Source organism: Phyllostomus discolor, chromosome 6 (genome assembly GCF_004126475.2).
Source record: "Phyllostomus discolor isolate MPI-MPIP mPhyDis1 chromosome 6, mPhyDis1.pri.v3, whole genome shotgun sequence".
Lineage (NCBI taxonomy): Eukaryota > Metazoa > Chordata > Mammalia > Chiroptera > Phyllostomidae > Phyllostomus > Phyllostomus discolor.
The window spans coordinates 35523543-35551519 of NC_040908.2; the positions used below are offsets into that span (position 1 = coordinate 35523543).

At 37.7% G+C, this 27977-nt stretch overlaps 1 protein-coding gene and 2 long non-coding RNA genes across 6 annotated transcripts in view; 2 read left to right on the top strand and 1 right to left on the bottom strand.

Moving 5' to 3' along the window:
- The window catches only part of RTN4 (reticulon 4), a 79801-nt gene extending 63320 nt beyond the window's left edge, over positions 1-16481 (bottom strand). Inside the window, exon 1 of one of the 4 annotated variants that reach the window (XM_028514552.2) lies at positions 15686-16476. In XM_028514552.2, coding sequence (XP_028370353.1) covers positions 15686-16229 — 544 coding nt within the window. In that variant the 5' untranslated portion in view covers positions 16230-16476. Of the gene's footprint in view, positions 1-15685 lie in introns of all 4 variants that reach the window. The other 3 variants (XM_028514554.2, XM_028514555.2, XM_036027964.1) reach the window with 3 other exon arrangements.
- LOC118501092 lies at positions 7483-27743 on the top strand. Its single transcript, XR_004903670.1, has 3 exons — positions 7483-8252; positions 23245-23247; positions 27734-27743. It is a non-coding gene; the product is annotated as an uncharacterized LOC118501092 (long non-coding RNA).
- Positions 16701-21021, top strand: LOC118501091. The gene is made up of 3 exons (XR_004903669.1): positions 16701-16923; positions 17032-17130; positions 20460-21021. It is a non-coding gene; the product is annotated as an uncharacterized LOC118501091 (long non-coding RNA).
- Positions 27744-27977: the final 234 nt, after the last annotated feature.

Sequence of the window (27977 nt, forward strand, 5' to 3'; positions counted from 1 at the left end):
ACTGGCAATCCCAAAATCAATACTCACAGCAGCACACATGCTCAGAGCAGCAAAATACTCCAGTCACCCAATGCCCATTTCCCAGGTAAGGTCAAAAATGGAAGCCCTGCCTCTCCTTGCTTCAGCTCTCAAGACTATAAACAGAGGTTCTTCTCTCAGCTTATTTAGTGCCACAGCTTTTCACATTTTTGTGGCTTTTGTTAGTGATTTGGCTGTTTAAATTGGCTTCCAAACACAGAGCTGAAGATCTGTCTAGTGTCCTTAACCACAAAAAGGTTGTGATGCACCTTACAAAGTACACGTGTTTGACAGACTTCATTCAGACATGAGCTACAATGCTGTTGGCTGTAAGTTCAATGTTAATGAGTCAACAATGTACAGTAAATGATATGTCTTTAAATAGAAACACATGTAAAACAAAGTTATATATAGACTGATTAACAAGAATGCCATGGCTAGACATCATCATGAACCTAACCCTGTAATTCCCCCAGAAGCAATGTTTCAGTATTTGCTAACTCGGAGTTTTCTGTGACTTTATAAAACATGACTTCCATAAATAACAAGACTGACTATATTCATCAAAAATATTGTTGAAAATAAAGACAACAATGGTATTATCAGATAAACAAACTATGAAAACAAAACCTGAAAGAAATTACCACCAAGGGACCTGCACTACAAGAAACTTTAAATAAAGCTCTTTAGACTGAAGGAAAATGACATCAGATAAAAATCTGGGTCTTCACGAAGGAATGATAATGGTAGAATGGTAAATATGTTAGTAGACAAAATATTCTCATTTCTTAATTTCTTTAAAAGAATAACAGATTTTTGAAGCTCAAATCATTACAACATACAATAATATTTGTAGAAAGAAAATAATGTACCGTATTTTGCTGAGTATAATACACATCTAAGTTTTTGTGCACGTTATACACAGGGTTATCTTATACCCATGGTATGTAACCATTATATCCATGTATAATGTGCACCCTTACTTTTCCCTGAAAAACCTGGGCAATAAAAGCACAAAGGATGGAAGAAATACATGGAAGCATAAAACAAACAACAGGTGGGACACAGAGAAAGACCTAAATGAACCATATTAATAATTACGATGAATGTAAATGGCCCCAATTAAAAGGCAGAGGTTTTCAGACTAGATAAAAACCCTACCACGTGCCATTTACAGGACACACACAGTAAATGTAAGAACACAACTAAGTTAAAAAGAATCTAAAAGGATATATCATCCAAGCACTTATCCTACGAAATCTGGAGTGGCTGTATTAATGTCAAGCCAAGTGCTTCAAAAACAAGGAGTGTTACCTAGAGATTGTCAGAGATAAAGAGGGGCATTTGGTAACAACAAAGGAATAACCAAACATGATACTAAATACATACATAGCGACACTTAAAGGTGTATGGGAAAGGCATAGAGGAAACACATGAAGCAACTAAAGAGAGACAGACAAATCTGTAACTTTTATTTTAAAATCTTAACACTCAGCCCTGGCTGGCGTAGCTCAGTGGATTGAGCACGGGCTGTGAACCAAAGTGTCACAGGTTCGATTCCCAAGCCAGGGTACATGCCTGGGTTGCAGGCCATAACCCCCAGCAACCGCACATTGATGTTTCTCTCTCTGTCTCTCTTTCTCTCTCTCTCTCTCTCTCTCTTTCTCCCTCCCTTCCCTCTCTAAAAATAAATAAGTAAAAATCTTAAAAAAAAAAAATCTTAACTCTCAATGAACTGATGGACAACACACCTATGCATGTAATCAGTAAGGACACGGATGATTTAGATAGCACTATCAATGAAATAAGCTGACTTTTACAGAGCACTACAAACAATAGAACACACATGCTTCTTGAGTACACATGAAACTTTCACCAGGATAATCATTTCCTGGGCTGTAAAACAAGTTTCAAACCTAAAAAGCCTGACATCAGTGTATGTTCTTTGACCACATGAATTAAATTGAAGTCCATAAAACAAAAATACCTGAAAAGCCCCCAAATGTTTGGAAATTAAACTATACAATTTTAAATAACCCATGGACCACAGGATATAGATCATGGGGAAAAATATATTTTAAATTAAATGATAATAGAACTTTGTGGGATACAGCTAAAGCAAGCTTAGACAGAAATTTATAGCTCTAAATGCTTTTAGAAGGATTAAATTCAAAGAACATATATCTTATGAAACTAGAAAAAAGCAAGTTAAATCCACCACTGTTATAGAAAACAAGCAAACAACAGAGAAAAATAAATGAAACCAAAAATGAAGAGATCAAGTAGAATTGATAATCCATAAAACTAACAAGAAAAAAGAGATAAAAACAAGTAATGGAAATACAAGAGGGACCATCACTACAGATCTTAAAAGCATAAGAGAATAATATGAACAACTTTATGTTGATAAATTAGACAACTTAGGTGAGGGACAAATTCCTTGATGTCTACTCATCACCTTGAAATAGACAAATTCCTTGAAAGGCATACATTTCCAAAACTGGCAAAGAAGAAATAGAAAATCTAAATAGCCCTATATTACTTAAAGAAAGTATATCTGTAACCTAAAACCATCTCCATAAAGAAAACTCCAAGCCCAGATGGCTTCACTAGTAAATTCTATAAAATCTAAGGATGATTATACAAACTCATTAACAAAAATAGAGGAAGAGCAAACACTTCCAAAAACGTTTTACAAATTTATATATTAGTACCAAAACCAGGAATGTATATTACAAGAAAATTAATTTACAGAAAAGTACCCCTTACATATACATGTAAAAATCTTTTACAATATATTAGCAAATTGAATCTAGCAATTCATAAAAAGCATAGTCATTACCAAAAGGGTTTAATTCCAGGAATATGAGATTGGTTCAACATTCAAAATCAAACAATGGAATTTATCATATTAACAGCCTGAAAAAGTCATATAATTGTCTCAATAGATACCAAAGGCATCTGTTAAAATCCAATACTATTTCATAAAAATTCTCAACAAACAAAATAGAAGGAAACTATCAACCTCCAGGTCAGGATATCTAGAAAAAAATAATAATGAAAGCCTAGCCACATTCCTTCGCAAGGCAGAATAAAGCCAAGAATTTTTTACATATTTTAACTGTACTTGCCTTCTTACCACATTTACAGCATAAAGATCAGAAGGGAGAAAGTAAAACAATGTTAACTTTCAAACAATAGCACTATGTAGTTAAAAAAATTCTATGGTTAAAAAAAGCCTACTTAACCCTACTAGAGCTACTAAGTGAGTTTAGGAAAAATGCAGGGTTGTTACAAGAACAGTATACAAAAACCATTGTGTTTTTATTTACCAGCAACTAACAAATGAAAAATAAAATATTTTACCTATCATCTACAGTATCAACAAAGAATATAAAATACTTAGAAATAAATTTAACAATAGAAATACAAAAGCTCTACACTGAAAACTACAAAACACTGCTGAAAGAAACTGAAGAAGACCTAAGCATTTTATATATATATAATAGATATCTCATGTTCATGGATTGGGAGACTTCAAACAGCCTTGGAGGCAGAGACAGTGTCCTCCTCTTGAGCAATAATAAGGCAGGCATGCTTATTAGGTAGTGAAATATGGCTTTTCTCTAAGCCCAAGGCTGCTCTCCTGTAACACCACTCACACAAGTGCAAGCATCACTTGGCCCTCTCAGTGTTGCCCTATGTGAAATGGGGCCCAGGGAACCTGTGCAAGAAAATGCTGATATTCTGGCTATGATCACTGCTGTGAGCTCTTACTCAGGCATCTGTGTCTTCTGCCAATATCCATGAAACTATGCAAGGCGAATTTGTTAGCTTGTTGTGGGGTAAAATTTCAAACCTTAAGATGTTAATTCTCCCCATATTAATCTCTAGACTCAATAACAATCCCAATCAAATTCCCTGTGGGCGGTCTGTGGAAATGAACAAGTTAGTCCTAAAGTGTATATGGAAATACAAAGGGCATAGAAAGAGCAAAATAATTTTGAAAAAAAAAAAAATATATATATATATATAAACTTGGTGTACTCAGGCTACTTGGTTTTAAGACTTATGTAAAGTTATAGCAATTAAAACAGTCTGGCATTGGCATAAGGATAAACAAATAGATTAACAGAACAAAATAGATACAGACACCCTTAACTCACAGTGGTTCGACGGTAAGGAAAGCAATACGCATTCAGTAGAAACCATACTTTGAAATTTAAATCTTTCCCCAGGCTAGCAATGTGCAGTACAATTCTCTGCTGACTCCAGGCAGTGGCAGCACACCGCAGTGAGCCACAACTCCCAGGTCAGGAGGGTAAACAACTGATGCTCTACAGTGTGTTCACTGTTAGATGATTTTGCCCAACTGTAGGCAGGCAAAGTATAAGTGTTCTCAGCGTGTTTAGGGTAGGCTAGGTCAACCCTGCAGAGGCTGCAGTCAAAAAAAACTACAACATAGGTTGCGTGTATTTGAGAGAGACATTCATTACCAGTATGTGCTGAAATGCGAAAAAAAAAAAAAATGTAAAACACTGCAAATTTGCATTATTTATATAATAAATATAATATGCAAGACTTTTTATTTACTTACAGTTGCAATTTAGAAATTACTAAACACAAATAAAACTTTTCAAATAACAGAAACATGGATATTGCTAAAAAATACAACCCCCAAAATATCTTTAACATTATTTAATCAGAATCTTCAATAGTTGGCTTTGTAAGACGTTTGTAACAGTCATTACAAACAATACTGCTATGCTCAAGGTGGTATCTCTCAGAGACAATTTACTATCAAGTGTCACGCACCCTTAGGAAACACGTGTTACAACCAAACTGACAGCTTACACATTGTGGCTTAACATTAGTCATGTACAAATGCGCAGCTAGTCATGAGTTTTAACTTATGCATCCAATATACGTAACAATATCTAAGAAGAATCTGTATCTCTCAGATCAGCCACAACCTCTGCTGGGTTAAGCAATGATGTTTGGTAGGTTAAGTGTATTAAATGCATTTAAAAAAATCACATTTAATGAGCTAATCTTTGTTCTCCTTCTTCTCCACCTCTTCCTCATTATCCCACTCTTCCACCCACTCCCACACTGAATGCTGGACACACTTATGCAAACGGACGTGGAATAATGCCAGAGAAAGTTCATGCCAATTTTTAAGTGTCAAAATGCACTTTTGACTTGGGATATTTTCAACTTACCATGAGTTTATGGAAAATAACCACCATCGTAAGTTAAGGAGCATCTGTGTGCTTAAATAGACACACTAATATGGTCAATTTTCATCAAAGGCACCAAAGCAAATCAATAGAGAAAAGACAAATTTCTTCCACAAAAATTCTGTTGGGACACTGAATATCTATATGGAAAAAATATGTAAATCTGAATCTGTAACTCTCCCATAGACAAAAATTAATTCAAGATGGATCACAGATTTAAACATAAAAGCTAAAACTATAAAGCTTCTAGAAGAAAATATAGTGTTTTCACAACTGTGGAATAGACAAAGGTGTCTTAGCACACCAAACATGAACCATAAAAGGAAAACTTGATAAATTAAGACTTCTTTTTTTTAAAGATTTTATTTATTTATTTTTAGAGAGGGGAGAGAGAGAGAGAGAGAGAGAGAGAGAGAGAGAGAGAGAGAGAGAGAGAGAGAAAGAAACATCAATATGTGGTTGCTGGGGGCCATGGCCTGCAACCTAAGCATGTGCCCTGACTGGGAACCGAACCTGCGATGCCTGGTTCGCAGCCCGCACTCAATCCACTGAACTACGCCAGCCAGGGCAATTAAGACTTCTTCAAAAGCAGAAATTATACTCATCAAAAGAAACCATTGATAAATTTAACAAGTAAGCTACAGATTAGGATAATATATTCACAATGCATAGATCTGACAAAAGACTCCTACGAATCAGTAAAAAAATAACACATACCCCAAGGGAAGAATGGGCAAATTACCTGGACACCTCACAAAACAAAACATGTTAAGTAGCCAACAGACGTGTAAAAGTCCTCTAATTCATTAGTCATTAGGGAGATCTGAATTAAAACCACAATGAGAAACAACTATACACCCACTAAAGTTAGAAAGACTGATCATGTCCAATGGTGGTGAGAATGTGAAGCCACCTTAATTCCACACAGTGCTGGCAGATGTAGAACCCCTCTGGAGAACACTTTGGCAATTTTTTATAAAGGCATCTACCCCATGAACCAGCAATTCTACTCTTACTCAATTCTACCCTCTTTATCCAAGAGAAATGAAAACAAATGTCCACAAAAAAGGCCCAGACAAGAATGTTCATAGCATCCCATTGTTCATAATAGCCAAAAATTATAAGTAACCCAAATGCCCATTAACAATGAAGGAATTATTAAATTGTGGTACATTCTTATCTTGGAATACTACTCAGCAGTAGAAAGGAACAAATTACTAATACCTGCAACATCACTGAAAAATGTGAAAAAATAGCTGGGTGCAAAAACCAGACACAAGAGTACACACTATATGATTCCAGTCATATGATGCTGTGTAAAAGGCAAAACATGGTGAAAACAACCTGAACAGTAGTTGCTTGGGATTGGGGGGCTGCGGGAAGGACGGAACAAGAATGGAATTAAATTGACGGCTAAGGGCCCAAGGGATCTTTCTGGGATGATGAAAATGTTCTGTATATTAATAGGGGAGTGGGTTAAGTGAGTAGATGCACTTGTCAAAACAGAATTTCCAAAACTTAAGATCTGTGCATTTTATTGTAAGTTATAGCTTAATAAAAACATTAAAATGACTATCAGCTAAAAAATAAAAGCATTACAATGAAAAAAGTATATTTGCATTCTTCAACAAATTTCAGAGAGTGCACAAGTAAGCAAGGGAGAACCCATAAACTTATTGAAAAATAAACCAATCCATTGTAATGTGTGGACCTTATTTGAAGTCTGATTTAAAAAAAACCACGATTTAAAAAAAAAAAAGACCAGTTGGGACATCCACTACATAATAGGAAATATAAACACTGGCTGGATATTTGATGATATTAATTATTGCTACATACGTTGGGGAAGTATCTGATCAAGAGTGCATACCGTGGTTATGTTTGGAAAAGAGGACTTACAGTTTGCAAGACACACAACAAAGTATTTATGAGGCAGGGGACTGGCAAGAGTGGCCATGGATAGCTCATTATTGGGGCTCAGTGATGTCTAAATAGGATTTCATTCACTATGGTCTTTATGTTTCAAATTTTCCATAAAAAGTAAAAATAATTTTTAAATCCCTCCAAAATGAGATAAGGCAATGTAAACATATTAGAATTCTATTATACTGAAGCTACTTTAACTACAGTTTTACCCACAATTCTTTTAGCAGACCATTAAAATATACACGTTTGATTCTACCAATGCCAAACTTAACTATAGTTCCTGCAACATGTTTCATTAACAAAATTTTGGTGAGAGGGACTAAGGAAAGTGTGGTGGAATACACTGGGTAAATGAGAAAGCATGTTGGGAGGTGGTAGTTCCTGTCCTGTTCAAAAGTGGTACCTCACAGACCTAATCCTTAGAGAAGACCTATGGTGTGTAGACCATAGATGACCTATAACACATAACAATGAAACACGTGATCTTCTAATTTTCATAATGCACCCATGCAAAAAAAAAGCATCTAACAAAGTTTTTATCAAGTTGTTTTGTATAAAAATTGATTTTTAAATGAAATTAAAATATTAGAACTTGGTATAATAAAACTTTGTATAATTTTAATAATGTTGATTAGTTGAGACTGAGAAGTTCCAAAGGCTATTTATAAAAGGGATTTATATGATAGGTTTAACTATGTTTAATAACCTCCTTAGAACAAAGAAGAACAGAATTTTTAGAAAGTAAATTCCCTTTTTTCTTTACAGTAAGTCCAGTAGCTTAAATTTTTTTTCATGTTTTAGGTCAGCTTCACCCAAGGCTGTCAAAATGCAAGAGATAAATAAATTTAATGAATTTAATAATGGCACCTTCCAGTTAGTCAACTTCACGAGTCAATCTGTAAAGTTAAAGAGTAAAAATGTGCAGGCAGGCCTGGAACCCAAGTAAGGTTTTTTTTCTCTTTTCACAAAAGCGGCTGACAGATCGGTAAATAGGTGATTGTTCTTATAGTACAAGCACAAGACTCCTCTGATTTTAAGACAGCAGAAAGTCTTTACAACTAGAGACCTGTGTTTTGCCCTCGGTCCGCTACCCGCACCTCTCCTAAGTACCATCCCTGCTCATCTGTCTGTCCCCATACACAGCCCTGAGCCTGGTATTAAAAAACAAAACACAACAACAAAAAAGACTATGTTAACTTTTTCTTAATTAATATTGAACTTCCAAGGAACCAGACAACCACTAAATCTGTATAAACAACAAAACTTTGTAAGCCTTCCTTAGCTATAAATAATAATTTCATCAATAAGAACAAGACATTAAAGAAATACTGTTTTTTTTTTATGATTTTTTTTTATTTTAATCATTGTTCAAGTACAGTTTTCGTTTTTTAATAAAACTGAAGGTCCACCTAAGTAAAAGATTCAGGGAGAGCTAAAAAGTTAATCTAGTATTTAGCAACTACAGCCCCTACTACAGTACTATAAAGAATATTACTTCTCATCTTGCAACAAAAATATTCTAGAAAGGAAAAAGCAGGAGGACTTATCTTTAAGTCTCTAATCACTTGAAAAGAGGGGAACAAAAACCCAGTATTTCCAGTGTTTCCTACTAAGCAGACTAGAACACTTAATATTTATGTTTTAAAGCCTACATTTCACATAATTATATGTCAGTTTTTTTAAGTACATGTTAATAAAAACAATGTCTTGGTAGAAAAAAACATACTATCATACTAAAAATATATTAATTCTTCCCTAATTTAATCCCTAAATGTAATGTAACCCACTCTACTTCCAAAAGAGGGACAGGAGACTAGATAAACTTTAAAGATCAGATAGAAAATTATACATGCACAAGGCAAAGAAAATAATTGCAGAAAAGCCCTGTTAGCTAGTATTTTATTTGAAAGTTATAGTCTATGTATGGTCATCAGAGAGGAACTAGACTTGTTAGGGGGATCACCTCATAAATTATATAAATGTCTAACCACTATGCAATATACCTGAAATAATATAATACTGAATGCAAACTGGAATTGAAAAAATTTTTAAAGATTACAAGTATGTAACAAAAGTGGCATTTCAAAATATGTAGTAAAGAAAACAGTGTTGAAACAAATGGGAAATCACATTTAAAAAATTATATCACTACTTCTCTCTCTAGGACAAAATTAACTACAGGAGAAAGAATTAAATGTCAAAATGAAATCATAAAAATACCAGAAAAATACATGGGAGAAATTTTTTTAAGACATATGCATGACAAAGGCTATTTCCTTACAACTGAGCAAGTGCTCCTATGTCTATAAGAACAGCAGAGGGGGCAGGGGAGAGGGGGTAGCAGTAGCCGTCAATCGTCAAGGCTATGTATGATCAGAAAGATGCACTGGCACCTAAAAAATATGGCACCTAAGACCATTAGAAAAATACTGGGAAATATAAGTTTTTTTTAAATTTGTTAAACCATTTACTAGTTTATCAATCTACTGTATTGGCAAATGCAAAAGGGAAAAGGTACTGTAACATATTATTGGTAGGAACACAAGTTGTAACAACTCTTTGTAGTACAATTTGGCATCATCTATCAACATTTTAAATTCACATACCCTTTGAACCAGCAATTCTACTTGGATGAATTTATATTACAACAAATAGAGAAGAGCACATATTCCCAAAGTTGTTTATACAAGGGTATTCACTGCAACATTATAACAAAAAAAGGCTGAGAAACAATCTAATTAATCATCAATAAAAGGCTGGCTAAAAATATATAATACATTCATATACCTTATATATCTAAATAAATACATGCTTTAATTCATAAGGCTTAGGATTTTTTTTTAAAGAAGAGTTTTATTACTATGGGGAATCTTTAAAGATTTTATTTATATACTTTTAAGAGAAAGGGGAAAGGAATGAGAGACAGAGCAACATGCAAGAGATACACTGATAGGTTGCCTCTCACACACCCCCAACTGGGCACCTGGACCACAACCCAGACATGTGCCCTGACTGGGAATCGAACCAGCGACCCTTCAATTCACAGGCTGGCACTCAACCCACTAAGCCACACCAGCCAGGGCAAGACTTAGGATTTTTATTGTCAGAAAATATTGTAGTAATTCTAGAACTAAACAGAATATGAAGATCCATAGTCATCTATAATTTTGTATTTATTCAACAAATATCTGAGTGCCTATACCATATCTCTGCTCAGCAATGCAGATATAATATCATATAGTCCTTTTCCTCAAAGAAAAAGATAATAGAGCCCCTTTACTCAAGGAGTATACAGTCTGGTAGAGACTACAGATAAGTAAACATACCATTACCAATATATGAGGTAAAAACAGAATGTTACAGAACACATGAGGAAAGCAATTTAAAAATTAACAATAACCACACCAAGAAACCAAAACCCATCAGCTTAAATGAGAATGAGACATTATCAACTCCCCCTCTATAGTTTAAAAGAATGATGAGTCCATCAATCCTGAGAAGACCTTAGCTTCAATAAAGCTGGGTCTCACCATCTTGCATGCCTATGTCCACGAAGGTCACATTAACCCATTTAAACACTGCTGATGAACTATGATTCTGCCCTTACAGTTCCCATTCCTGGTGCTGTCATCACCTTCAGGGGGACCTTCTAGGGTCATGTTTAGAAATAAGGACAAAAAGTCTCAGAGAATGTACTATAAGAATAGTGTATCTGCAACACTTCTACTTAATCGGAGGTTGCAAAGAAAAGTCAAGAAATATATCCATTTGGTTGGTACTTGTATCTTGGGCTAGCAAAATACCTTTAAAAGGTATCATTTAAATTGGGAGTGAGCGCTTGCCCACAAACCAAAGGACTGCAGGTTCGATACCCAGTCAGGACAAATGCCTGGGTTGTGGGCCAGGCACCCAGTAGGGGGCACATAAGAGGCAACCACACATTCGTGTTTCTCTCCCTCTGTCTCCCTCCCTTCCCCTGTAAAAGTAAATAAATATTTTAAAAAATAAATTGGGGCCTTACATCAGTAGGTTTTCAAGTAAATTGTTTTTAGTTATATTATGAATGACTACACATAAAACAGACCTAATTTTTGGACAATAGATAACATGAGCCTTTTTAGAAATGTTTTATATAATATAGCAAACCTTTCACTTAATATAAGCAAAAGTTTATTTATATAGCATATTTCCTAAATACTTTTTCACATACCTTGTAATTATATATTTACCAAAGACTCCATATATTTATTACATCATTTTAAAAGGGACTTAAAAGAGTTTGCTAGATACTAAAAGGCATGTAAGTTTGATACTGTGCTGCTTAGGAACCAATCTGAAATATACACAATAATTTATCTTATCCATAAGGAGTGTGCCACTTGTTCCTAGTTAGAAAATAAAAAATGGCTTAACAAAAGAAATTATTCAGAATCTCTAAATTCATCAGTTCTATTCCTTGTTATCATGTTAGATAAAATGGAAGGAAGATGGGGAATAGAGCATGACACCTCTTTCTTTATAAGCAGCTCATAAAATATATTATCACTCAAAACCTTTTAATATTTCTAATATGTGCTCCTATACCAAATGATCATATAATACATGACTTTATGAAGACTAATAGTTTTTCATCTCCAAGACGTAAAATACCCTATACTTATTGCAATATCCAACTCTATACAAATTTCCACTGCAATTAACAACTTTGGACAGTCTCTAAAATTGATTTAATAAGCACCAACATTCTTTTCTTTGCATTTACATTCACGGCCTCAAAGCCCTATCAATTAATTCTTCTTTCATAAAGCCCCTTTGTAACCTAATGATAAAAATACTAATTCACAACCCAAGAAAATCATGCTTCCCTTCTATTCCATTGTCACTGAACTAGCGATGAAGTAGTTCAGGCTCTACTCATCTGTCTCAGAACTATTGCTAAAGCTTTCTAAAGAGTGTTTTCTTTCCAACCTATCTAGAATATAGTCACTAATTCCCTCTTTTTAACAGTTTTCATGATGTCATCCATGCCTCAGTTCAATAATCTTCTATGGCTTCCCAATGCCTAACATAGTAAATTGGAAGAGGGTTGAAAAATAATATATTAACTATATTTTGAAAACAAGAATAAAAACACTTTTGGTTTCCTAATATAAATTTCAAAAGCAAGACCAACCGTAGCTTAGCAGAGCACGAATAAAAGCAGGATGATAAAACCCTAATTCCTTAACTGGACATTCAACACCCTTCAGAATGCAGATCTACCACACATTTTGATCTTGATTAACACTGCTTTAGAATACGGCCAGAGAGCAGTTCAATGCAACTGTTAATGATGTTTGCATTTCTCTCAACCTAATTTCTACTCAGTTTCCCTCGTATTTCCTCAAAGCCTAGGTCAACCAACCACCTCCACAATCTGAAGCCAATTGTTCTCAGAGTGAAAAATGGTCACCAAGTGAGAGGCTGCAGTCTCACTCCAGTTACTGCCTTACCATGAGGATGCTCTGAGCACAACAGCAAATCAGAGTTTACTCAAAAACAGTATGGACGACAACGTTAAACACATGAGTGTCACGGATCAACCCTCTTCCAATCAGGCTGGTCTGTTTCTAACCAAGCTCCACACATTTCTCACCTCACCTTTACACTCTGCCATCAGCCCTCTCAGTTCCTCTAAATCTTCAAAACTTTATTTTTGCTTCAAAATCAGTTATTTAAGGAGCATATTTCTAACGTAAACAACATTTTTTAAAGCCAATCTTTTTACCCTGGACTGTTAGAGATCTAAGTGAAGCCTACCTCTCTCCCCTTCCTCATTTTTCTCACTAGTGCTTCTAACTAGATTCTCAAACAAAGTTCATTCCTACCTCAGGGCTTTTGCCTCCTAAGAGTTGCTTGGAAATTTTTTACTGCAATTCAAATCTTACCTCCTCAGAAAGGCCTTATAAAGGAGCTCACACATCCCAGTCATTTTCCACACCATTATCCTGTTTATTTTCGTCATAATACCACTATTCTGAGTTCCTCACTTAAGTGTTGGACTGGCCAAAAAGTTCATTTGTTTTTTCTGTAAGATGGCTCTAGCAGTACTTGTCTTTTACTTCATTTGAAACAATTTTGCTAGATTATATTGTGAGAGCTGTCATATCAGCACACATTTAAAAAATACCAAAATTGGTGAGTTTTTGTGTAGCAATTTTAATATTGAAGATGGAAGAAAATATGCAACATTTTCTGCATATTATGCTTTATTACTTCAAGAAAAGTAAAAACACAACTGAGACACAAAAAGAGATTTGTGCAGTGTGTGGAGAAGGTGCTATGACTCATTGAACCGGTCAAAAGTGGTTTGAGAAGTTTCGTTCTGGAAATTTCTTGCTGGGCAATGCTCTACAGTCAGGTGGACCAAGTGAGGTTGATAAAGATCCAATCAAGACATTACTGAGAACAATCAATGTTATACCACGTGAGAGATAGCCAACATACTCAAAATATCCAAATCAATAAAGTTATTGGATAAAGTTATTGAAAATAAAAACAAATGTGTTATTTATGGAAAAAACCAGACAGACTTTTTGGCCAACCCAGTACTAACAACTACCCCCATGGGGAGCACATGTATCTTACTGCTATACCCTCATGACCCAGCAGTGCCTATCTCTTGGCAGATAAGCAATAATCAGCTGAATGAACAATTAAAAGAAATCCAGACTCATTTAAATAGTTTACATGTCCATGACCATAATCAAATTAAAGGAACTAAAGTTTCCAGATAGCCATCAGTACAGAAATAGGGAACCACACAGAGTCCCTAGGAAGACAATACTGTCTCTTCTTTGTCTTCTACACTACCATTCCAAAAGTCAAAATTCCAAGAGAATGCTGTCATCTTGAATCTCTAATGTTCAAAGAAAAAACTCTTCTCTTTGTTCCCATTCAGGCATGTAAGATGACAAATTAGTATGCTTTCTGTTAATCATTAAATTTTCCTTCTGCAAATTTCTTGTTACTTTGTATTTTTCTACCTCAACTTAGTTTCTCTCAAATGTGATTTTGATTCAGAGAAAAGGGAAGATTGAGACATCCTCATCTTCTAATATACTTAGTGTAGTGAATAGTGTTTTGAGTCATGCTTTGGGGGATGTCAATGTTAAAATGAAACATCACAATTCTTTTCCCATTGTCAAGCAGGAGTGAATGGAAAAAAAATTGTGACTTCAGACTGATTTTCTAGAAAACAAACCATTTCTAAAATGTTACAAGGCTGCGAATCACTACCTGATTCTTGAACTTTTACAGAGAGAGGGACACTGTTACTGGGACACTTTCTGTCCCAAAAGTAAGCTACTTGTAAGTTAATAATTGTCTAATAAGTTAGTAATTTGCCTAATAAGTTAAACTCTGAATTTTTTATCTTCTAAAATAATTTCCGAAGATGTTCTTAAAAATTAATCATGTACCATCAGTTACTCGTGAATGAAGACTATTTACAGATTATGCAGATTGTCTCAGTCGATCTACAACTTAACTTTCAAGAAATACTTTACTCAATATATGAAAACCTGTCTCAAAATATTTCATTAAGTTTCATGGTAAGTCTGCCTCAAGTTTAGTTAGCCTATTCCCGGAAAGGAATCCACAGGTTTCCCTTCTTTAAGAATATCAATCATTTTGCCTCAATTATTATGCATTAATAGCCTAAACCTGTCCACATTAACAGCAATTCCTCTTGCTCTGTAGCTGAGGCCCTGGCAAAACGGCGCTCCCTCGGAACACAATGCCCAGATCCCTTTTCCCCGGCTCGGTTTAGCTGGTGCGGATAAACTGGGCGGTGGCAGAACGTCGCTAGAACTCTCTCCTTTCCAATTCTCCACGCGCCACACCACTGGAGGCGCTCTCCCTTCACTGCAGTTAGGTCAGTGTGGACGTTTTCCAATGGGCCAGCTCCACACCAGGGCAAGAGGAGGGGAAGAGAAATGCTTGAGGGCCACCCAAACCAGGGAGAGGGTGAGGATGAGGGCCAGGGCTAAATGTAGGCAAGTAGACTACCAGCGAAACTGCGCCTTTTCCCTAAGAGCAACCCAGACGGGTAGACAAAAGATTAAGGCGCCAAGGCCTTTCCATCTTCACACCAGAACCAAGCCCGCCCAATGAATCTACAACCCGAGTTCCACGATACACGCCCAGATCCTACTAGGGGTGGGTGGGTGCCTAACTTCTGAGACGCAGTGGAATGGAGACAAGAGGGAAGAACCTGGGAGCGGGCGGGTGCACGTGTTCCCCGATACCCCAACAGACAAAAAACAAGCCCGGGCTTCCACCGCCGCCCCACCCAGCTCCCCGTGGTTCCCATCAGGGTGGGGGAGGGCGCCTTCACCCCAAGGTCCGCAGACAAAGCCTCCTCGGGGCAGAAAGGGGGGCTCCGCCGGAGCAGCTGGGGCTGCACACAAAAGAGGGAGGGGCGCGAGCGACTGCGCGAGGCAGAAGAGATAGGCACTCACCCACTGAGCCTAAAGAGCCCCTGCGCTTGGGCGCGGCCGGAGTGGAGGGGGGTGCGGCGGGGGCCGGGGCTGGCGGGGTCCACGCGGGCTCGGCTTGGGGGCTCACGTTGGTCGGGGGAGGAGGGGGAGGCCGGGCCGGAGGCTCGTCGTCCTCGGAGAGCTTGGAGGACAAGGCTGCGGCAGCAGAGGGTATGGATGGCGCGGACGACGCGGGGCTCGTGTCCCAAGACGGCTGCCTCTCCGGGACGGCCGGGGGAGAGGCTGGCAGGGGCCCCCGGGGCGCCGGGGGCACAAAGTCATTGCCGAAGTCCAGCAGGGGCGCGGCGGGGGCTGTGGGCACTGGGGCCGCGGACAGCCCGGCGGCGGGCTTCCTCTCCAGGACCTCTAGCTCTTCCAGGTCCTCGTCCTCATCTTCTTCCTCCTCTTCCTCCTCCTCTTCCTCCTCCTCGGGCTCCCGCACGAACTGGTATTTGAACGTGGGCTGAGGCCGGGGCGGGTTGTCCGAGGACGAAGAGACCAGAGACGACTGGTCCATGTCTTCCATGGCTGGCAGGTCGGAGATGATGCTGCAGCTACCGCTGCCGCCCGGAACGCTTTTCCTTAGAGCCACGGGCAGTTGTGGGGGGCGGGGAGGACCGAAAGGGGCAGGGCAGAACAAGCCGAGGGACCTGCAGAGGCGACGGCTCCTGGAACAATGAGACTGCTGCTCCTGCCTCCGCACCCGTGATGCGCCACCCGCCCCGTCCCCAGTTGCCGCCGCCGCCCAAACGAGCGAAGGAGAGAGGCCAGCAGACTCTCCGCCCAGTTTGGCGTGATTCACGCCCCGCCACCCCGCCCCCAGCAGGCAGGGGCTGGCGCGGGAGGGAGGGAGCCAATTGGCTATGGGTCAGAGACGAAGGACAACGAACCGGCCCAATGGAAAAGAAAAGATAGGAAAGTGGGTGGGGTTCTTTACGCTTTCTCTCTCTTACTGGCTAGGTTGGGTTCGGTGGGCGGAGTTTGGAACTGGCAATCCCACGCTCTACCGTGGGTAGTTGAGGATAAGGGCTAGGGTTTGGGCCTTGATCACAGCTGGAGGTCTGGCTGTCGTTGGAGTTCAGCTTTTGCTAAGAGAGCCAACTGCCTACACTAAGGGGCAGGAGGGGTTTATGGCGCGGTACCGGAAGGGCGTTGTTATCCTGGGGACTAGGAGTGGAAACTTTCCTCCCAGGAAAGGAAAAAACCCAGAGTGGACAAAGGTACTAACTAACTGGGACTGTAAAGTAGGCCCTAAGGGTTGCAACATACGTAACGTTTTAAGATTTTGAAATAAAAGATTATATATTTTTTCAAGCTTAAATTCCCAGGACACCTCATCACTACTACCATCACCACCCCAAAAGAAAAAAATAATTTTTTGACAGGGTTAAGGTCACTCCCAGTCTAAACTGCACACCCTGCATGAGGTAGGCAAAACAGAACTGGGCTGGACCATCTGGGGACCGGGGCGGGACCCTTTGAAAGTCCGCTCATTTCCTTCCAGGAGAATTTTGAGATCTGCAGGATGCTGGACTCTCACAAGGTGGGAGGATGAGTCACCCAAAGAGAGAGGAAGGGGGGTGAGAGAAAATGGAAATGGAACGATGCCTTGGAAGGCAAATTTGATTCATATTACATTTCAGTCACCTTAGGCTCATGAGTCAACTTTCAGATGATTCAGGCTTTCTGGAACTCAGGAAGCCCAATATTTCTTTGATATGCCAGAATGAGCATGATTCCCATTCCACTTTTTCCAAAACTGGAGAGTTTAAAGGTAGTGGTTGCAGGACACACAAGTAATCGACACCCAGAGGTTTAGAGAGCTTTTTTTGTCTTTCTCATATACCTTCCAAAGGTCTTTACTGCAGTCCTAATCTGGAGGCCCTGGAGGGGGGAGGATAACCTGCTTTCAAGCTGCTCACAGTCTAGGCTTGCACTGTCCAATCTTAGTCCCCGGCTACTTGTGGCTGTTGAGCACTTGAAATGTGACTAGTCTGAAATGAGGTGTGCTTTAAGTTTAAAATGCATATTAGATTTGCAGTTAGTATCAAAAAATTATCTCAATTTTTATATTGGTTACATATTGGAATTGATAATATTTTGTATATATTGGGATTATTAAACTAATTTCATTTTACTTTTTTAAAATTTTTATTAATACTTATTTATTTATTTTTAGACAGAGGGAAAGGGAGAGAGAAAGAGAGGGAGAAAACCATTGATATGGGGTTGCCTCTCACACACCTCCAAATGGGGACCAGGCCCACAACCAAGGCATGCACCCTGACTGGGAATTGAACCGGTGACCCTTTGGTTTACAGGCTGGCACTTGGCTGGCACTCAATCCACTGAGGCACACCAGGCAGGGCTCTTTTTAATTTTTTTAATTCAGCTCTAGGAAATTTTAAATACATATATGACTCACATTATACAGGGTCCAGTACAAATAATGCCCCTTTTTTATGACAAAATCTTTTATTACAAAACCATAAACATGTAATTCTGTATCATAACAATATCATACTCAAGCACACCATATGACATTTTAGCTGAAATGTTCAAATTAAAACTATAAATTATTAGGCCCATGTTATTACTCTACCAACCACACTCAAGCAGGCATTACTTCTGCCAGATACTGTATTTTTGTGGGATAGTGCTAGCCTAAATTAATGATTAAGAAACTTTGATTGCCATGGGGAATCACAGGTTATTTAAGCAAATTCTTAGCTCCAACTAATTAATATTACCCTACAGTTAATTAGAGTGTCAAAAAGGAAAGGCTGGGGCTGGGGGAGGGAAGAGGCATGAATAGGTGGAACACAGGAGACTTTCAGGGCAGTGAAATTATTCTGTGTGATACAGTGATGAAGGAAGGGTACATGGCATTATGCATTTGACAAAGCACACAGAACTGTACAACACAAGGAATGAACCCTAATATAAACTGTGGGCTTTAGCAGATACCATATCAATTTGATTCACAGGTTGTAACACATCAGTGTGTTACATGAATGAAAGATATTAGTAATAGGGGAAACTGTGGATGTGAGGATGGCATGGAAGTAGATGAGAACTGTTCTGTTTGATTTTTCTGTAAATGCAAAACCAAGAAATCAAGTTTATTGATTTTTTAAAGGGAAAGGTACAATAAGATTTCCTGGTAATGTAACCTGATCGGGTTAATCATCAACAATACAGTCAACACCCAGCATATCAATCCCACAAAGATGAATTTGCTTTATTTATACAAAATGGTTGTGACTTGCTGTCAGTTTTTGTTTGTGATTTGTCTGAAGGGCTGGGAAGAATATAGCAAGAGAGAAGTATCAGTGTAGAATTTAGAGGCAGGAGATTTAATGCCAAACTAAACAATTTAAACAAGACAGATTACTACAATGATAACTTTGAAATGCCAAATTATAAATCATGTATTTCAAGTATTTGTCAAATACTTGTCAAAAATTGTCAAACACATGCATGATTTTCAAGTGTAAGTGCATACACAAACAAAAATATACTAGCAAGATGTTACAGTGTGAACTTTTTCTATTGTCACAATTTAGCTATCAGCAGTTCAGTCTTCCCCAGACTGGTTTTCTAACTATGATTGTGCTGAAGCTTCTTAATAGAACACAGGGTTTTCATGTTATTTGCAAGTTGTTTATATGATATTTCTGCATTCATATTTCTGTGTATGGGCTATTACTAAAATAGCCACAAGGAAATATCTTTATTAAAAGTGTCATAAAAGAAAAATTACAGAAAATGGCAGATCTGCAACTTTAACAGTAAGTAGCAGTAAATATTGAGGCAGTAATATAAGCACTCTCCTCTGATGCAGAAAAATATGTAAGAATTTTCTATTATTGATCTCAGTGATATCTAAAAAATTAAGTGTTTGATGGATGAATAAGGGTAAAGAGCCCCTGACCGGTGTGTACATTGTTCTGCAAAGCAAGGGGTTGCCAGTGCAATTCTCAGTTAGGGCACAGGCCTGGGTTTCCAGTACCGGGCGTATGCAAGAGGCAAACACCATTGCTCTTTCTCTCACACACCAATGTTTCTCTCCCTCTCCTTCTCCTTCCCTTACCCTCTCTCTCTCCCTCCCTTACCTTCTCTCTAGAAATAAATAAATAAAATCTTTTTTAAAAAGAAAGAAAGAGTGTAAAAAAAAGATCAAAGAATTTATCCAGTGTTCATAGAATGGCCAACAAAAAAAAAAAAAAACATAAGGAAAGGAAAATGTTGCTATTATACCAGAATTAAAAGTAGAGTAAGTTACAAATTAGTGTAACTAGGTATAAATATCCCTCTCACTAATAAGAAAATTCTAGTGGGTATTTGAAATAGTAAAAAGAGGAACATAAATTCTAGATCATAATAATAGTTAGAAAATAATTATGCAATGAATTGTCTTGGCAATTTTCTTACCAGATGTAGCAAATTAGTTTCCAGATACCATGGGTAATAATTGTTCTCTTTTAGAACCCTGTAAGAAATCCACTCAGCCTGGTAGAATCATAGAATTTCAGAGTTGGGAGGACTCTGGGAGGTCAGCCTGACCAATCTCCCTCCCATTAAAAGAATTACCTGCAGCCCTGACTTGTGTGGTGGCTCAGTTTGTTGGGTGTCTTCCCACAAAGTGAAAGGTTGCCAGTTTGATTCCTGGTGAGGGCATGTGCCTGAATTTGCACATTCAGTCACATTCCTACAGAAGTGTTTGTTTTTTTTTAAACTTGGTTGTTTGTGGTAGATTAAAAATGGCCACAAGCTCTGCTCTTTGCAACAACTCCCATAAAAAAGTTGGATCAATTTCCTACCTCTTGAGTAAACAGGGCTTGTGACGTTTCTTGACCAAGAGAATGCCCTGGAAATGAGTTTCAAGCCTAACCAGCAGAGACATTACAGCTTCCACATGCATGCTGTTGGAGTGCTAAGGCCCAAGATGATAGACACGTGGAGAGACACCTGGCAGCCCATAGAGCTGATGTCCCAGGAATGTGAGACCATCTGAGACTGCCCAGCCAATCCACAGAATCATGAAAGATAATGCATCACTGTTGTTTTAAACTACTACCTTTAGGATGATTCATTACACCGCAAAAGCTAATTGAAACATCATCTGTTTTGTGTGTCTGTTTTGTGTTTTATTCATTCGCACATGAAATATTTATTGGCTACTTACTCTGCACCTAGCACTCTTCAAGACATGGGAATGCAGCACCGAACAAATCAGGCACAAGTGTGCATGAGCATTTTCAGTAAAGAGAGACTTACTGCTTAGGGGAATAGCCTTTTCCGACTCTATAGTATTATAGCTTATTGCAGAATGCTGAATTGACACCACATCTGTTATACACAGAACAGGCTAATTGTCCTTGTATCATGTATGCCCCCTGAAAGAGCTAAAGACATATTGAAGGGTACAGACCCAGGAGTGGGTTCAGCAACCATGGGAGAAATATGAGAGGCAGTTCCTAACAAATGTGTTTCAAGAGCTATGTACCATATAGCCTTTTTGCCGACTGAAAATGCTTGTGTGAAAGAGAACCACTGAGTTATATTTAATCTTTATATTGAAAAAAGACTGAAGCATCATTTCAGCATCTTAAGGGGAAATTAACAGCTTGCTACCATCATTGTCCCTACCATTTCGCTAGGGTTTTAGATTTCATGAAATGAAGCTTTTTGTGAAATGCAGTTCCTAGTTCTGGTTAAAATCTTGACTTATTCTAAGTTCATTCTCTAATAAGAATTGAAATATGGATATTATAAAATCAACATCTTCAGCTATGCTAGTTATGCCTTGACAGTGTTAGACCTGAAATTAAAATTTTAAATGTCAAACAGAAATCACATAATAGGCAAGTGAAAGTCATAATTAAAATTGAACCTGATCCTTCTCCTTTAACCTGCCCAGGCCCCCTGCATTAATGCCGCATTTCCTGGGTCTGGTTCAATATGTGTCATTTCTCTGATGAAACTTATTTTGATCTATCAGAGAAACTATTTTTGATCCAGCAGAAAATTCATTTGGATCTAGCAGTACAAATCCAACCAAAGTAATTCTTAAATCATCTTAGTCAAATAGAAAGTCTATCCTCACAAGAAAAAAGAACCACAGAAAAGAGCTCACAAAATTATCTGAGTTGTAAATAACTCCTTCTGGTATATAACCCACTCATCCTAATACTTAAAGATTTAAGGATACAATTTTTTATCATAAATGGAAATAGAAACCAGGTGGTCACTATCTTTAGAATAAACATTAATTTATTCAACCAAAATTTATGAAGCATCTAGGCTCTGATGCTAAAGAGTAAATAAAACACTTTCTACATCAATGAACATATAGTCTAGTTTACATAAGAATACACAGGTATGTATACATGTGTGTGTATAGTCATATATGTTGTATATGTGTGTACATATGTATTACATGGGTACATATTATGTATTTACAATAGACAGACATATTCTAGTAGGATTTGGGGAAATCTTCTTAAGTTGATTGAATACTTAATCTTTTAAGTTAGGGAAAGAAGGAAAGCCATCTAAAGAAGGAGGAATAGCATCTATAGAGGCAGGGAGGAGTGAACCATCAACACAGATTCAAGGCATAGAGACATCTGGTGTAGCTAGAGAGGTAGCAAGTGACTGAGGATAAAAACCATAAAAATAGACTGTGAGGGGTCTCAAATGCCATGCTAAAGAGTACAGGCATTATTCTATAAAAAAAAAAAGAATTATTAAACCAGGCATCGCAGGTTTGATTCCCAGTCAGGGCACATGCCTGGGTTGCAGGCCATGGCCCCCAACAACCGTACACTGATGTTTCCCTCTCTCTCTCTCTTTCTCTCTCTCTTCCCTCTCTAAAAGTAAATAAATAAAATCTTTAAAGAAAGAAAATTATTAAAGGTCTTTAAGCAGGATGGTGAGATGACCTGATTGCTAATTTACAAAATACATCGACAGAGAATTAAGGGCATAGAGTAAGGAAAATTAAGAATGTGTAAAATGCAATTACAGTATCATGGGTAATCTGTATCCAATAACTTTATTATAGTTATTGTGGTTTAAGTGAAACATAATTACTGCCTGTAGTTCAGGCAAAGGATGATAAGAACCTAAACTAATAGAAGAGGAAATAGGAGAAGATAAACTTGAAAAACTTTTAAGTTGAATTCATAGAATTTGGTGTCTAATAGGATAGAGGAGTTGAAGGAAAAGAAGAAAGAAAAGTTTATTCTAAGATTTAAGCTTAGGCGACAAGGTAAATTAGTGTTGCCATAATGAAGAAATTTCTGGACAGGAGCACAAAGTTGGTGAGTAATGCTGGGGAGACTATAATGACCTAAGTTTTTAGGTACATTGAACTTGAATTGCCTGAAGAATACTGGAGTAGAAATAGCAAGGCAGGTAGAAAGCTAGGGCATGAGCTTAGATCTAGTCTGGAGAGCAGGTACCTAAACCTGTTGGTTAGGTTTCAAGGGTAAAGTTCGGAGGGAATTGGTGAGGTTGCGGGAGGGGTGGACAAGTCGGTTGATGGGTACTGTGGCAACCCATGGGAGGGAAAAGGCCTAGCTTGGAGCCCCAGGAAACATCAGCGTGAAACATCTCTGGATATACTAGAATAATGTTATTTTCATCTAACCCTTACTTTTCAATATAAACCAAAACCAAAACAAAATAACTTCCTCTAGTTTTTTTTCATAGGTCCAGTTCTTTAGTTTTTAAATAAGTGCTCATTTTCTCTTTTCCATCCACCTTAGATAGTGAACTCAGAACTCAAAATATTACTCCAGCAAGTGCTCAGTATAGTTATATTTAGCCTAAGTAATCTATAGTAAAGGGACGGCACCAATAACTTAAGCCACAGACAATCCTTAAACTCTCATTAAGCTGGGAGCTCCAGCCTCTTAGCCAATGGCAAGCAGGATTGCCTAGTGAACTTTGCCTCTTCCTGTGACTAACCACCTGTTAATGGAGATGCTAAAGAGCAGGAAAAAGCTGGAAGAAAAGCAGTAAGAGATTAAACAAGGTCCATTAAATTACAAAGTTAACTAGAATGATTCTTTTATATACTACCTCTGTATCTATCAGGTATAGGATTTTTTAAAAAAATCAACAGATCAACAAGTTCATCTTCAACTTGTTCTATACTTTCAAGAGAACCAAAAGCACATTCACTATCAGAAACGCTATAGAATATTACGCTGCCATCATCTTTTTTAAAACTCATTTTCCTCTTGTTACTACCAAATTACTGTGATCTCGCATTCCCATTTTGTAGGTCTTACTTATTGTCCTGAGTGCAAATTTTTCCTGCTCAGTGGTAAAAGAAATGTTGTAAACCTTTTGTCAATGATAAATGCTATTTACTCTTTTGAGTTAAATTTGGTATATTATATGTTCATTTCCTCTCCATCCCAAAACCCTAGTAAAATGTCAGGAAAGCAGTAAACAGAGTATTAGCCAACAAGGCCAAAAAGAAGAAATGAAGGGACAACAGTGGATAAAATATTTCAACATATATTTGGAAGACAAAAAGCATACAGAGGAGCCATGTGAGGCTTAGAAGACCGTATGAAGTTACAGCCTAGATACCTCTCAAGGGACAATGGCAAATAGAAGAAAGTCATTTTGTGTCACAGAACACTTGAGAGGCTCCGCCTGTGGAGGTGCCAGGACGGAAGACAATGGACTAAGTAAAAGTGAACCCTCCACCCTCAGGTCCCCTGCTCGCTCCCAGAAAGCCTGCGGCAAGGCCAGAACAAACCCCTGTAGCCCGGCCCCACCGTCACTGCTCCTCCCACCCCTGCCATCCCAGCCCCTTGTCTCCCCTGGGCAGGAAGTTGGAGGGTCCATTTGTGGAGAAACAAATGGGTGGTGCCAGTGAAAATTCTCCAGAACATTGGCATTTGTACCAACCCAGTGAGAAGACCTATGGGTCCCTCCTGCTCCCTTCTCCCCACAGAGCTTCCAGTCCATTTATGAAATACTTCACTCTTAAGCTTAAAACAAAATATAAGAACCACCAGACATTTGACAAAAGCCCTGAATGAAAGCTAAAAATGAAAACAAACAGAAAAAGAAACTCGAGGAAACAGAGACATACAGAGAAAAAGAGAAAACATCAAAGAAACTACAATATTTAGAAGGAGATAGAAAATAATGTTCTACAAAACAAAAAAAATAAAAATGAAATTATCAGAGAATATACAAGAGTTTATAAATTAAAACTAATTTTATGTTCATAGCAGCATTATTCACAACCATCAAAAGGTAGAAACAACCCAAATGTCTATCAGTGGATGAATGAAAAAACAAAATGTGTCCTATGCATACAGTGCAGTATTATTCAGCCTTCAAAAATGATGCAGTTCTGATTGAGTGGCTCATTTGGTTAGAGCATCATCTCATACACCAAAAGGTTGCGGGTTTGATCAACCATCAGGGTATATATGCCTAGGTTTCGGGTTCAATTCCTGGGTGGGGTACAGAAAGTGTGGGGCAGAAGGAGCAACCAATTGATGTTCACCCCTCTCTCCTTCCCTCTCCCTACCTCTTTCTTTCCCTCACCCTTCCTCTCTCTAAATTAAAAAAAAAGGAATGCAATTCTGATACATGTTACAACATGGTTAAACTGAAGACATCATGCTGTGAAATAAACCAGACACAAAAGACAAATATTGTGTGATTCCACTTACATGAGATCCCTAGAATAGTCAAATGCATAGACACAGAAAATGGAGCAGTGAGAAGCAGGGGCCAGGAGGAGGTGGGAATGGGGAATTAGTATTTAAGGAGCACAGGGTTCCAGTGTGGGATGATGAAGACGTTGTGGACATGCACAGTGGTGATGGTCACAAAACAATGAGAATGTACTCAAGTGCACTGAGCTGTGTACTTAAAAATGGCAAAAATGGTAAATTTCGTTGTGTGTATTTTTTATCACACTAAAAATTCTGAATTACAGTTTTTAAAAGTCCATAGACATATTGAAAGACAGATTTGAAAAACCTCCCAGGACATAAAAAAAAAAGCCAGAAAGATACATTAGCAACAAACAAGTGGAAATGAGAAGTGTTTTTCTTCTTAAAATGTAATACAACTTACAATAGCATCAGAAAATATGAAATACTCAAGGATGGACTTAACAAAATATGCCAAGACCACTGCACTTGCAAATATTGCTGAGAAAAATTAAGAAAACTAGAAGGACTTCAACTTGATTTCAAGATTTATGATACAGCGATGATGATTAAGACAGTGTAATATTGGCATAAAGGTCAGTGAAACCACAAAAGGTTCAGAAATAGGCTAATAGACATATGCACACACACATACGTATTACACAGTCCATTAGTTTTTGAAGAAGGTGCAAAGTGTTTCAAAAGGGACAAGATAGTCCTTTCAACAAATTGTGCTGGAACAATTGGCCATCCATATGCAAAAAAGAACTTCAATCCTTATCACAGCTTATTAAAAAAATTAACTCAAAATGAATCATGGGCCTAAACTTAATAGCCAAAACTATAAAATATCCTGAAGAAAATTTAGAATAACACCTTGGCAAGGATATATAATAAATGCTGTTGCAAGTGTAAGATGATATGATCACTCTGGAAAATCATTTGGTAATTTTTTATTAAGATTGGCATACCTAAACCAAGCAATGACCGAGCAATTTCATTCCTAGGTATGTACCCAAGAGAAATGAAAACTGGAAACAACCTAAGTGTCCATCAACTCATGAATGGATGAACATACCATGGCCTTGGAATCCCATGTAGCAATAAAAAGGAGCAAACAATATACACAGCATGGAAGAAACAGAAAAGGATTACATTCCATGAAAGAAGCAAGACACAAAGCCTACATGTGATTCTGTGGGGCCTTGTAAAAGGGGCAACACTGCCAACCTCGGGGGAGGCTGGGAGACTGCAGTGGGGATGAGGGCTCCTCGGAGTGAAAGTGTTGATGGTTACAGGACTACATGTATTGTTGTAACTCGCTGAGCTGTACGATTAAAATGAGTGAGCTTCACTGAATAAAAATTATGTCTCAGAAAAAGCTGATTTCTTCTTAAAGACAGATAAAAATATAGAAAGCAAAAGATAAGAAAGTTAGATCAATGAAACACTAATAAGAGATCCAGAAAGAAAGACTGGAAAAAAACACCGTTTCCTATTAATCTAACTTGTCCTCTAGAAAGGTGAACTTGCAATATGGTACTTACTGCTGCATGACAGAGCATTATTTAAGAGTTTACATTTTAACTTAACCTTGTAAACCTGTTCAGAGTTTTTGAGTGTCAAGAAATATTTTAAGACTATTTCTTAAGCAATTTTGTTTCTTAAATTATCCTCTACTTCTATGAAATTAATAGTGCTGTAAATAAAATTGAGTCAGTCCTAAGTTATTATTTAGATCATAGAATTCGGGCTAGTTACGATTTTCAGGTGACTATGTACTGTGTAACTTTTAAAAAAGAAACTGAATAAATGTTTCTTGAACATATTATCCTTCCACTGCCATACCTCTGAAACTCAGCCACCCATCTTTTTTAAGAAACAGCTTTATTGAGATACAATTCACATACTGCTCAAAATGTATGATTCTACACCAGCCATTCTTCACCTTTTGTAAAGGTCTGAATAAAATGAGGAAGAAGAGATAATGTGATTCAGCAGAGCAAGCTGAGACCCAGTTCTGCTGTGCCCTGGGGTGCGCTGACTCTCAGGAACCCCGGGCCCCCACAGCCTCATCTGTCATCAAGAGGTTCAGCTAAGTGATTGGCCTCACTCTGATCTACCTTCAAGACTTTTTATTGTCATTTCTTTTTAACTTTTAAGTTCTCTTTATTGCCAACATCATATACTGGGATAAGAAGTTCAAAAAATTGTATTTAACAGGACAGTTGTGACAGACATCTGAATTAAAGATTAAAGCCAGCAGACTTATTACAGCATTTGGAAGGCTTTACACAGGTGGCAAGATTCATTGGAGCAAAGCAAATGTGAGAACTGTAGAAAGCTGAATAGACTTGGAAATATATAAATATATATAAATAAATACAGTTTTCTTGGGGCTTCAAGAAAACTATATTAAAGTCAGTGATTCAGCCAAATAGCTTAATCAAAGATATTAAAAAATATTACCTAAAGAGCTTTTGTTGAAGAAAAAAATGAACAAAAAAGAGTTCTTGCCCATAAAGGCCTGGTTGACATGCAAAATTTTACTACCACAGATTTTCATAGTATATTAA